This window comes from Zootoca vivipara, chromosome 10 (assembly GCF_965207765.1).
Source record: "Zootoca vivipara chromosome 10, rZooViv2.hap1.1, whole genome shotgun sequence".
NCBI lineage: Eukaryota > Metazoa > Chordata > Lepidosauria > Squamata > Lacertidae > Zootoca > Zootoca vivipara.
The window spans coordinates 30,842,613-30,856,308 of NC_142593.1; the positions used below are offsets into that span (position 1 = coordinate 30,842,613).

At 39.8% G+C, this 13,696-nt stretch overlaps 1 protein-coding gene across 1 annotated transcript in view; it reads left to right on the plus strand.

Annotated features, from left to right (window-relative positions):
* The window catches only part of EDIL3 (EGF like and discoidin domains 3), a 223,957-nt gene that overhangs the window by 88,770 nt on the left and 121,491 nt on the right, over window positions 1-13,696 (plus strand). Inside the window, exon 3 of the mRNA XM_060280211.2 lies at window positions 8,375-8,404. Within this exon, the coding sequence (XP_060136194.1) occupies window positions 8,375-8,404 (30 nt within the window). The remainder of the gene's footprint in view (window positions 1-8,374; window positions 8,405-13,696) is intronic.

Consider the following 13,696-nt stretch of genomic DNA (forward strand, 5'->3'; position numbering starts at 1 on the left):
ACGGTGCAAACAAAATGGTGAAAGTACAGGATTGGCTCTGTTGGAGCAAATATTGCATATGATGACCTTCACACATGAATTGCACCTCCGTGAATTTTATATTTGGATATGAGCTGTATATTTGGGTATGAATCTGCCCTGAGTTATATAATTATGAAAGATTAAATGGTGTAAGAATTACACTCTTCCCCTGTTCTGGGCTGGACAAGAGTATGAATGGTTGGGCATTGCACCTATATTGGTGGTGGTATATGTCTTCTTGGTGTGCAGGACCGTTCTGTAAAATAGCAGAGGAATAAACGTTTCACATTTCAACAGCTGTCACAACTGAAGCAAAATAATCAAAACCTGTAAAATCTGTTATGGTGGGAGTAGGGTCATCAGTCAAAAATGCAGCAGCCAGATTCCTGGCTGGGGTTCCATGTAGAGCGTGTATTGCCCCTGTTTTAAAACAGCTGCATTGGTTGCCAGAGTGTAGCTGATTCAGGGTGCTCAAACAGGTGTTTAAAGACCTAAATGACTTAGGTACTAAATATCTCCATCTCAGCTGATCCTCTTGAGGGGGCTCCCTTACGTGGCTGCGGAGAGGGTTTTATCTGTGGAAAAATTGTGGAACTCCCCAAAGAAGTGTGTGTGTCACCTTCGTTGTATTGCTTTTGTTGCATGCTGATGACATGTCTCTTTACCTTGGCCTTTGAAATTTGACATATTTGGTTTTGTGGAACCCATCTCTTCCTGCATTTGTAGTGTTCTGCTCTGGCAAGAATGACTACGCACACAAATATAATTGCAAGTGTTTTATTTGTTTTTATAATGGTACATGATATTGCTGTAACCTGGAGACTTGTAGGGAAAGGAGACTTAGACACATTAGAAATGAAACAAAATAAGGGGAAGGAAAGAAATAAAACTGAGTGACTAAATTTGCTAAATTGTTTGGTCACTAATAGGTACTCATACTGAGTATTGCATACGCCTGGTGCACTTATATAAAAAGTGAACAAAACACTTTAAAATATAAAGAGGGAAAGCAAAGCTAGTAGAGCTGAATTTCAAGTAGTCCTTATTTTTAAAAGCAACTCTAATAAAACACCTTATAAAATCAATAGGTCTGACTCCTTCACTAATGAAAATTGAAAGTTGGAGAGAAGTGCTGGAATGCTGACTGACAGTTTTGTTCAAAGCATTTTTGTGCAAAGGTTAAGTCACAGGGGGCTTATAAACTTTTGATTTCTAGCGGCTTCTTTCATTAAGATAAAGGAAGGCTAATGAAAATTGTCTTCACTCAACCTACTCATGAGTAATTTGCCAGGTAATTTACAAAGCTCCATTTTAGAGCCATACATAAATTAATGATTTCTTTCTAATTCCTGAAGCATATTTTAGGAACCAATTCCTTTTTAATAGCTTTGCTAAGTGCTTGTCAGTCATTGCTAAGAATGCACTCATCACCTTTCAGGGTCAGCCTCTTAATTACTCACGATTTTTCTTTGGGCATCCAGAATATATTTTGTAGTGCATTAATGGAGAAAGCATTTTTTCCTTACTTAGGATTTCCACATTTCTACTCTTCACTGGGTAATTTAATAAAACTATGATGAATTAGCTATGAAGAGCTTAATCTAAACTTCCTTTGCTGGATACAGTTTATGAATCATCTCATTACAACCTTCCACTTTTAAGTTCTTTTTAAAGGTATTATTTTCAGTGTGATCACAACTGTTTGGGCTCTCACTGGTCCCAATACAGTATGTGCAAACACATTCAGCCATATATTTTTTTAGCTTCTGGTGTGTTTGCACAGTTACTTCTAAGATAATCTTCCATATATATTGTTCATCAATCTCATTGTCTATCTAGCCCAGTGTTGTGTACACAGAAGGCAAGGTTGTTGTTGATGATGATATATTATTTATACCCCGCCCATCTGGCTGGGTTTCCCCAGCCACTCTGGGCAGCTTCCAACAAGGGACTATCGGGCTCAGACAGATGGCTTTTCCATAATTTGCTACCTCATCCTTATAACTGGGGATGCCAAGGATTGAACACAATACCTTCTGCATGCAAATAATTTGCACTACACCTGACTTACAATCCATCCTTGGAGGGTTTACACATTTCTTGGCTGAGTGCAGTGGATTCAGTAACTGCATACAGTGGTACCTTGGGTTACAAACACTTCAGGTTACAAACACTTCGGGTTACAAACTCTGCCAACCCAGAAGTAGTACCTCAGGTTGAGAACTTTGCCCCAGGATGGGAATAGAACTCGTGTGCTGGCGGTGCAGCAGCAGCAGGAGACCTCTTAGCGAAAACGCACCTCAGGTTAAGAACGGTTTCGGGTTAAGAATCGACCTCTGGAACGAATTAAGTTTGTAACCCAAGGTACCACTGTATAGGCTTGTGGCCTGACATAGGAAAAAATTACCCCAGGCTCTACGACTCTGCCTCACCGCACAGGCTGCCACTGACATTATGTGTACAGTATTTGTTTTTCATTTGTGACATCCTTGTAGACATTTCATAACCTTTTATTGAACAGTGGTATAAAGATACGTAAAAAGGAAAGGTCAGAATGAGTTGTTACTTTAGGAAATGCCACCTTAGTCAAGAGATACTGACCTACCTGCATGTAGGCTTCTGGTTGGCCCCTGTGAGAACAGTGAGCTAGATGGGCCATTGGCCTGATCCAGCAGGCTCTTTCTATGTGCTTATCTTTGGCTTCCCATCAGCTCACAGACAAGGAGGAGGGAATGAATACACAGTTTTCCTATTAACCACCAAGTATCTGAAAATAATAATCTGATTTTAGCTTTTTAAAGAAAGCCTCTAGGCATGCAGTCCAAGCAGGTTTGTGCATGCTGCATTGGATTGTATCTATGTACTTGTAAAACATATGTCCTTGCTGGAGAATGCATTGTTTCCAATTTAAAAAATCGAAGAAAAAGAAATCTCCTTTAGTACAAAAATGGATAAATAATGTCTGGCTCATTTTGATAATGAATAATTTGCCTTTTATGAAATCAATGTTCAATGACCTCTCCTCCAGAAGTAAATTTCAGGAACCATGGGAGGTGATTGTTATTGAATGGACGAATAAACAATTGTTTACACAGTATTCAATATCTTCTTCCCTCTGTGATATGATTTTTTTAAAAAAATATATTAAAAGGCCAGAATGATTTTTTCATATTCTACAGCAAAAGAGAAGAAAAGTACATGATGTATTTTTTTTGTTATATGAACCAAATATTGTTTTATATGCCTCCTCTCTGGTAATTAGTGGTTGCAAACATTACAAGCCCCTGGTCCTGCGAAGTCCTGCCAGGGAGGGAAACCTCCCCTCTCTCTGCACAGTGCAGAATCACACTACTGTGCTCTTGGGTTTGTAGACCCAAGGGAGAGATTGCTGCCAGTGCAGCCACTCACCAAAGAAGGGAGCCTTGGAGAGGGGGAAACAAACAGGCACAAGTCTTGGCTGGTCTTTCCAATTCTTGCATGCTTCTGCCTAGCTCTCCCAAGCTCCATCTCGCCAGATCTGTTGCTTCTCTGCCTCCCTGTGGCTCTTTTACACCCAGATGCCCAGAAGCTCCAGCTGGGTGCTGCTCCATTCCTGCTAGCTTCCCCCATCAGTCACCTCCAGCAACCGGTCCATTTTTTGTTGGATATTGGACAAGGCAGCTTGCTCTGAGTATTAGATAAACAGGGGAAGTTGTAGTCCATCATCCCAATGTATGTATTGACTTCTGAGCAACATTTGTAGCTCCGCTCTTGTGTTTTATTTCAGCCTGTTATAAATAAGGTATACCCACATCCTAGACAAAGGATAACACACAACCTCTTCTTTTAATATGCTAGGCATATGCAGCTGAATATCGACATCACATATGAAGCACAGCGACAATCAACGATAGGTTCTAATACTTTTTTTAAAAAATGTTTGAAAAGAGAAAAATTAACAGCAGGACACACACTGTCAAGCAGATGCAGCACACAAAATGACAATGCTTGGTAGTCGATATTATCTTGAGCTCTGCTGGCAGATCTAGTAAAATCAAACATGTGCAACCCGACTGTGTCCATTACTACTGTAATGTACTAAGAATCAATCATCCCATTGATTTTTATTTCAGGCGATGGTATGAATAGATCCCAATTTGAACAGACATTTCAGGTGAAGGTTATGGGGGTGCATGACTATTTTCCCTTTCAGGGGATTTCAGGGGATGTAGTTATTCATAGCTGGGGACTGGGGTGGACTTTGAAAATATGGTGCCCTGAGCAAGGACAAAATTGGGTAGCCCCCCCCCCCACAATAATTCTTATTTTCTCAACTCCTGATTCATACAGGAATTCTTCCTTGTACTACCTGGAAGTTACAGGGATTGAACATGTCACATTTTCTATGCAAAGCATGCAAAGCTCTTCCAAAATCCACTTTGCTTCCTTTCCAGGGAAGCTCAATGTTGACTGTTGGGGAGTTGATTAAGGAATTTCTGTAAGGGTGGTATTTGTGAATGAATAATTCACATTCTGGTTTTTGCTTTGCCCAGGCAGGCACATTATGTGACCCATGAGAGTGGTAAAAAAAAAAAACCAGACTGTACAATGGTGATAGGATAAAATCAAGCCAAATCTTTATTGACAGCAACAGGCAGTATAAGGGTTGGCATGGCATTCCACTGGGTTTGGATCAGTCCAAACCTCTACAACGGGAGTCAACCAGTGTTGAACCTTGTCGTGGTACAAGCCAAGCAAGCAAGGTCTCACTGGGGGACCAGAGTGCAGATTCCAACCAGGCAGATACCGAGCTCACACTATGGTTTGCCGTGGTCAATCCTCCCCTCAGGCCCCTTATTGGGGGGGCGGGGACCTGACCAATGCCATTTTCGCCTTCATGCAAAGGAAAGCCATAATTTCACTGAGGGAAAGTTGGGGAAAAAACCCAATCAAGTGCCAATCAGGTCAAGAGAGAGAAAATTCTTTCTGGCCCTGTCAGCCAACAACCCAAAATTGCCCAGTGAATCCTCTAACCCAAAGGCAGGAAGCTCTCAAAGCAAAAGGGCTGTGAGATCCAGGGGAAGCAGCCTTATATAGGCTTTCCTCTTACCTCCATAGCAAGGGCTCATGGAACAGCTTTTTCCCATGAACACATCACACAAAGAAGATACTGGGCAATCTATAGGCCACAGAGCCACAGGGCAAAGGTGCCCCCATGCTTATTGGGCACAGAATGGGCTTGTTACATATGTTCTTTATCTGCTTACTGTATATGATGGTTGTATCTCTTTCCAAAGTATTAATGGAAGAGCTAAATGCTGAGAATGCCTTTAGTCAATATTACACTTCTGTGAACCACTAATGAAAATTACTTCCCAAACCCCTATTAAAATAATACACATCATTTTAAGCATGCTTCCAAGATTAGACAGGGCAATTTGCCACCTGCAGCTATATTGGGTTTTTGCTTTAGTCAGTTTATAATGCATATATATATATATATATATATATATATATATATATATATATATATACACACTATAGTGTGTACTATTGATTTTAAATAAAAGCTGATCCCCATTTCTCTCACACATCAGAACATTTATTTATTGTACAAATGAAAAATTCTTATGAAATTATTTAACATAATGGGGCAGTAAGTTCAATGAGAATAATTTCATTAGTATTCTAAAGTTTCCTTTATGGTATGCTAGCACTTAATAAAGATATGGATGTCTTAGAGACCCTAATTAACTTCACAGCTCTCATATACTGTACTGAATTAAAAACTGCACAGGCATTAAATAGAAAACACCACTGTTGTTTTTTGGTTCTTATCTGGCCACTGGTTTTTAATGTAAAAGGCACAGGAGTTTGCAAGGTATTTATATATAAAAACACATTTAGATGAGCTATACAGCTAGGAAATCTAGGAAGATCCTGACATTCTTATGACTTTTTCTCCTTCCTCTCTTTTGTGTGAATTCAATTTCTTGCAAAGTACCATTCATTTGACTTCCTACAGACATTCTGTAACAGAAGGAATGGTCACACACTCTTGTAAGGCAGAATGAAATTTGAGAGGTGACCTTCACATCTTTGCACACAGTTAGCACCTCCACTTTCTAAAATAATATGCAAACTGAAACACAGTTATCCTTTGGAAGCCGAAAGTACTGGACCTAAGATAGTTTCCTGCAAGTGAACTACTCACTCAGTGGTCTCCCTAGCAGAGCTGACAAAGATAGTCTCAGATCTGGTGTTGAAAATTCACAGGATGTTGGTCCTGGGGAATATCAATATTCATGATGAGGCTGACATGCCATGACAATAATTTGGGCCTGCCCCAATATGTTATTGACCTAATACGTGTGGCAGGACACACACTGGATTTAGTTTTCTCAGCTAGGAAGAAAGAGGATGAGACAATATGGGTCCACCAGGTTTCCAACATCAGCCAAGTTTACCAATCCCATCAGTGAGATGAAGTAGTAAACTTTAGCATATTAATAATGACAATTTATTATTTATACGCCACCTATCTGACTGGGTTGCCCCAGCCACTGTGGGCAACTTCAAACACACTAAGACATCAAATATTAAAAACTTCCCTATACAGGGAAGGGCAAAGAAGGGCAATGAGACAATTTTGATTTACCTTTCTGTTTCCATCATTCATTGGCTCTGGTCTAAGTTATTTTAAACATTGGTTGCCTAGCTACTATTGATTATCCTTATTTATTTTCAGATTTCTTATGCTTTCCCATAACATAAAAGTTCACTTATATGCTATCTGGACAGTGGAATTGTGTGAGGTCAGTTTGGCAGATGCTGTGTGTTACTCGGCATGCTTGTCTGAATAGCAAATCACAAACCACACTGGTGTTTTTTTCTCTTTCTCTCTCAACCATTTGAAAACAGTTGGATCAAAAGTGGTTGGAAGCCTGAAAGCAGGCCAGACAAAATTTCATCAGTCTTCATGGTTTCTTTCTGATATTTCCAGGAAAGAATGTTTCCCTGACATGCAATTAGAAGTAACTCCAGTGACCAGTACAATTGTCATGTGTAATAATATATAGAACTGTGAATTGAACTGCCTATGTATTATATACATGTAGCAAATGCAATTCAGATTGTATAGGAAAGTTGTCTGGCCTTAGCAATGTCGTGTTTGAAAACCCTTGAGAAGAACTCACAAAAACCAAGCCGAAAAGAGAACAGAGGCAGACTTCCTTAATTGTAGTTGGGTTTTATGCTAGGCTAGACAGCAAACAAGCGTGCATCATCAGTTCATCAAAACAGTGCCTTAGAGTGGGGGTGAGAAAACTTTTTCAGCCCAAGGTCCACATTCACTCATGGGCAACCTTCTAGGGGCAAGAAGGGCCAAAGGAAAAATGGGATTAGGGCTCTTACCCTTGTACACTAAGGTACATTCCAGAAACACAGAATTCAGAGGTCCCTAATTTTCCCTAATATAATGAAATACTGTACCAAGAACAAACTTAGTTGGTCTCTAAGGTGATACTGGACATCTTTTTTAAAAAATATATATTTCGACTGCGTCAGACCAACATGGCTACCTACCTGAATCTAGAAATGTTGTATGTTATTGTCACAAATAAATATGTATTTTCCTGCTTATAAGACTACTTTTTAACCCAGGAAAAACTTCTCAAAAGTTGGGGGTCGCCTTATACGCCAGGTCATCTTATACGCAGCCGCAGAAGTGATTTCTGGTGCTGCGAACATTTTGGAAATGGGCAGCGCGGGCATGTCCAACCCACGGACGACCGTAGGAACAGGGGTAGTCTTATACGGCGAGTATATCCCAAACTCTATATTTTAACTGGAAAAGTTGGGGGTCATCTTATACGCCCAGTCGTCTTATACGCCGGAAAATACAGGTATATATTTCTGCACACTTTGCCCAGGTAGATTCATTTTTGCACACATTACTTGGCTGCAGAACTGCATTTCAAAATTCAGAGGAGTGCAAATTTTGAAGGAAGGCGAGGCATGTGGACTGAGAAGAGAGGCAAATTTTGAAGGAAGGCGAGGCATGTGGACTGAGAAGAGAGGCATGTATCCTGGACAGATGTAACCCAATAAACAGCATGTCTGTTGAGCTCTGTCACCCCACCCCACCATCTGCTACTGACTGTACCCCAAAATATACTTAAAATAGCATTGGAAATGGTTTTTCAATGAATGAATGCATGCATGTATATAAAACTTACACATTGTGCCTTTGTTTTAATAATTACAAATTTAAAGGGTTAGAATATATTTTTAAATAGGGTCCTGTGCATTCAGATTCTTTGAGTTTCTTCAGTGTATTTATAATTTTAAAATCTTTTCTTTCTTCTATTCACAGTGCTAGATGAAGAAGAGCCAACATCAGCAGGTGAGAAACATACATTTTAATCAATTTTTACCCATTCTGGAATAAGTTATTTGCTTCAGTCAAAAACATGCTTTATTCATAAGGAAATTCAGGCTGCAATCCTAGTATATTCCTTGCTTGGGAGTCAGTCTCATGGAATGCACTTGAATTTACATCTGAGCAAGCATGCATAGGACTAGGTTGAAACTGGATGAGTTCTAATGCAAACTTTAACCCTAATTGCCACTAATTGCTCAATGGTTTGACTAAGGATCTTGCCTTTTTGTATATGTGGAAGGTTGCCTCTCTGTGTGATAATTACTTGCCATCATGGGGTGTTGTCTTTTGTGATATTTGTAGATATGGAAGAATTATTTTCCTGATTGCATGTCATTATGGAGGGTGCTGAGAAAATCACAATCCAATAGTAGTTCCAAACTTGGACAAATAGGAGGCAAATAACAATTTGTACATGATTGTTTGGTGTCAGAGGTTCTTGCGGCTACTCTTGAGTAACGACGCTCCACACCTGCTTGTCTTTAAGGTGTTTTTTATTGTGCATTCTATTTACAGTGCAAAGTGTCTGGAAAACATGTCTGCTTAGTCTGAGTCAGAACCTTGCAATGGCTTCTTTCTGCTTCGCGCCCAGCATAACAGCTTGGAAACCCCAAAGCGCCTCTCTCTTGTCCTACGGGGTGCCGTGCGCCTCAATTCAGGCACCGGGGGGAAGGGCCGTCCTTCTGACTGCTCTCCCATCATTTCCTCCCCAGCTGCCTCTCTCTCTACTCGGTGTTGAGGCTTTTTGATGCTGCTAGAGCCTTGTCCCTCCCTCTCTGCTTCCATCCTGACTCCTGTAATCTGATCCGCTACTGGACTTACTGCTCTGAGAGGAACTCGACCTGATGAGGCGGGGCTGTTCCCTATAAGCCCTCCCCATACAGTTTGGTATAGTAATGTCTCACCTTTGCTAAAGACTGGGGGTGTTGTAATAGTGTCTGAAATCCATCAGTAGGATGCAGATGCCTTGATGCTGGCTGATTAAGTTGCTGGCTGTACATTGAGAAGAAAACCCACCATAATGGAATATGAATGTGTTTGTGACTTGGAGTCTATAGTGTTTATATGAGCACTGAATAGAATCTTACAATATGAAGGGACCAGACTCATTTTATCTGACCACATGATGCATCCATACAGTAGACCTCGGTCATAGGTTTTTCCTGGAATTGGATTACTATAGGTTTATAGCACCAGACACCCAAAGAATCCAACAGGTTTGATCTCTGACACTGTTATTTTGATTTCACTGGTGAGAACAAGGCTGGATACATAAACTATTTACAAGTTGGTTGGAAGAAAAAATTGTAGCTGGATGCAAACTCTTTTCTATGCTGGACTCAGAGAGAAAAAAAAACCTAGATGCCATTGGGTATGAATCATGTTGACTTCCCAGGGAGGGGAAGCCAATTTCTGCAGAGCTGCTTCCAGAAGTTTTTCTCTGGATCCAACTAATTTTCAAAATACTCTTTCAGAATGTTAATATTAATCACCAATTTGTTAATAGGCCATCGACATCAACCGGAAAACAAACACAGGTGCTCATTCCATCATATTAAAAAGAAATGAATACAAATTGTCAGATCATCAATTGCAATGAAACACTGAAATATGCTTCTTTCATCTGTGCTCTTATTTTGGAAGGTGTAAACACATTCATAAGTATAAAGCTACACAAGCAATTTCTCACATGAGTAATCCCATTGTATACAATGGGATTGTTTCCATGAACCGCTGCTCTCCCAATGAGAACATCTGGCATCAAAAGTATAAGGACGTTTCTTACTACCACAGAACTAATACGGCAGGATGATAAATCTGCCAGAAGCTTCATCTTTGTTACCAATTTATTTACTTAAGTGCTGAAATGTTTATTCTATAAGACATGTAAGCTGTGTGCCCTTAGAACAGCTTTTGTGTTAGCAGATTTATTTTGCAGCTGTGGAAGACACACCATGCATGTGATTTGAAGGGGAACTCTCTCAATATCGTTGTTTTTTTAACTTGATAAGAAGGCCGGGCAGATACCATTCACAGTGCATTTAGAAGAAACTTCATACAATTGTTATATGCCACCCTCAGATATTGTAAAACTTAGTACTGTACTCTGGTCTAGGGAAAAGATTTAATGGAGCTATTTACATTTTCAAACATCAATAAAAAGGAATGTATCTATTTGAATTGTGCCTGTTGAGTGCCTGAACCACTACCTGAAACATTGAATTTCTTTTGGTAATACAATTGTAAGTGTAATCCCATGAAACATTACACATGGGAATTTCACCACATCCCATATGAGTTCATCAATAAAATGCACTACCAAACAATAAAATGAAATAAATGCTGCTATGATATTTCTGTGCCTTGTCTGCAGAATTCAACTCTGGGATGTTTGCCAAGCACCAACGTTGTCACCTTTTCATTGTCAGGCAAAAACGTTTTTATTCTCCCAGGCATTTGGGCACTAATAGTGTTGTGCCTTTGGGTGGCTTTTGGCTATTTCTGTGTTCATCCAAGTGTAGAGTGGGGAAAGGGTATTTTCATATTTTTAGGCAGGATTCAACTGGTACAGAAGCCAGCACAAGGACTCCTGCTAGTGCAATGAAGCTTTCCCCCTCTCCTCCCCAGTGCCCCCCCCCAATCTGCTCTGAAGGGTTGGGAGAAACTTCAAAACACTGCATGGGGGTGGTGAGCAGGAAAGGGGAGATCTTTCCATCTAGCAAGCAGAAATGCTTGCACTGACGGAATGATTGCCTTAGCACAACACTGATGCCTCACTTCATCCAGCACTAGTAATGAGAATAAGTTATTCACTTTTTCTTTGGGATCTAATTCTGCCCCATTCACCCTTCCTCTATTTCTTTAAGGTTTCTGAAACAGAAATAGTAGTAGTAGTAGTAGTAACAACAACAACAACAGCACCTCAGTAATATCCCTATCATTGCATGTCACCAGTGTGTTCAGGTGTTCATTCCAATATGTATCTGCAGCAAATTGGAGACCATGGAAGGAAAGACCTGGCTGCTTCCAGGCTGTCACTATTTTGCAGGTGGGATTCAGTCATATACCAGCAAATTGAGATTGCATAATTAAGGTGGATTTGGCTTTCTTGTGCAACAAACTAACTTCTAAAGAAGTTAATGTTTTTGCGGTAAGGATAGTGATAGGATAATGCACTGGGAAGTGTGGGACTGTTTGACATGATGTTGTGTAATCTCAGTGGAAACAAATCAGGATGAATGTTCAGTAAACAGCAGACATCATAGAACCTCCATGCAAAATTTGCCAAACCAAATCAGGACAAATGTCACCTGGTCAGTTGGAAGAGCCCCCAATTTGCATCTAGGGAAGGGGACTAACTCAGCAACACTGAGCTAGGCATTTGCAGCACATCACATTTTCTGTTATGACAGTAATATTTCCTCACTATACTTCTCAGAATATCTTCGAAGAGCTCATTTTATTTATATTAATTTGTCACGTTATAATGCTATCCATCATGCACTCATCCTCAATTGCTTTGAGTACAACTTCATGGAATTGTGATTGGCTCCACACAGATAGCTGTTAAGTGTGGAGGTGCTGGGGGGAGCAAGCAAGAGTTTCCATTTATTATGAGCATGAAATGTAAGCTATAAACAAGCCCTAAGTTCCACTTACCAAAGTGAATGAAGGTTGCAAAGAATCAGTGGTTTTTGTATTGCATTCATAAATGTTTTTCGGTTGATTCTCAAAGACATCCTTTGCAAGCATCCATTGGGCATGGCATTAGCACCAATGTTTTAAAACGTCTTGTTGAAATGTTACTATATGAAGATAACATTAAATTAGTAATCAAATCCTATTTGTATGTTTTCTTTGCAAAGCAATTACTGAAGGGTTTCTAATGCTTTGCATAAATTGCAATCATTTTTAGGAAAATGTTAATTTATACTGCAGAATGACATGAATAATTTTAGATATTTGGATTTTTAGGAAATGTTTATCACTTCTATTTCTTTTTTGCTTTAAGATATGGCCAGATGTTATTGTTTTGAAAGTTAGAGGTTGAAATGTTTTTCTATAGTAGTTTTGATACTTATTTGCCAGATTGCATTGACATTTAAAACCTTTGCAGCTTCCATAGAGCAGATAATCTCTTTCTATAATAATTGCTTGGAGAATGAAATAGTTTAATTGTTGAATGAAAATGACATTTTGAAAAATAGAATTTGTAATGGATGTAAAAGGCTGCTCCAAAGTCAGAACTGAACACCAAAATTCTTGATTGCTTCCCTCAAGTGTGTGAATCAGAGCCATAGACTAAATGCTTATTGATAGCTAACATCTTTGCAGATTTTAATTAGTATAACATCCATCAGTTTATAAGAGCCACTTGCATACCACAGGCCAGGGATGATCAGCTTTTGTATACTTCGGGGTTATTTTATTTTCCGGGCCATGCTTTATTTTTTAAAAAATAAAATCTACAACTCACTTCTCAGCTTAAAACTCTCAAACTGAGGAACAAAATTGAAACTACAGTTTTAATATTAAGGCCACAATCATAAAGTTGGCCCAAATCCAGCTAAGGGAATTTAGGAAAAGCCATAGCTGCCAAGTTATCCCTTTTTTAAAGGGATTTTCCCTTATGCTGAATAGGCTTCCTCGCGAGAAAAGGGAAAACTTGGCAGCTATGGAAAAGCCACTCCACTGGCAACAGGGAGCTCCACTAGCACACAGCCTGAAAGACCCCAGTGCACCTACATAAACTTCTATAGGTGCAGATGTATCACCAGCTGTAGGGCTTGAAAGGGAGCATGCCAAGGCAGATTTCAGAAGGCCATGGGTGCCCTTTGTTCCCCTACCATCTATCCACTGTTGGGGAAATATTGGTGTTCAATACCGAATACCTGGTGGGTTCAACTTGGCTGGCCAATAAGATCTTGTCAGTTGTCAGTCAAACAGGATGTTAATTTAGGCATTGCGAGGTCAGTGTGACACAACCTCAATGACTAAGTGGTGGACAGGTGGCACACCAAATAGGAACAAAGCACAAACATTTATACACTTACAAACAAAGGGAAGCAAAGGGGCAATTATGTCCACATATCACATGACTTCCTTCTACTGGCTTCTATTGGTTTAATCACAAGGCACCACAACTTTCTTATCTTTCCCTCCTTCATTTGCCCTTAGCAGTTATAGCAATAGCTACCAGCCCTGGAGTTGGTGTAGTAATCAGAAGTGGCTCACTGGGTAGGGCAGAGCTACTGT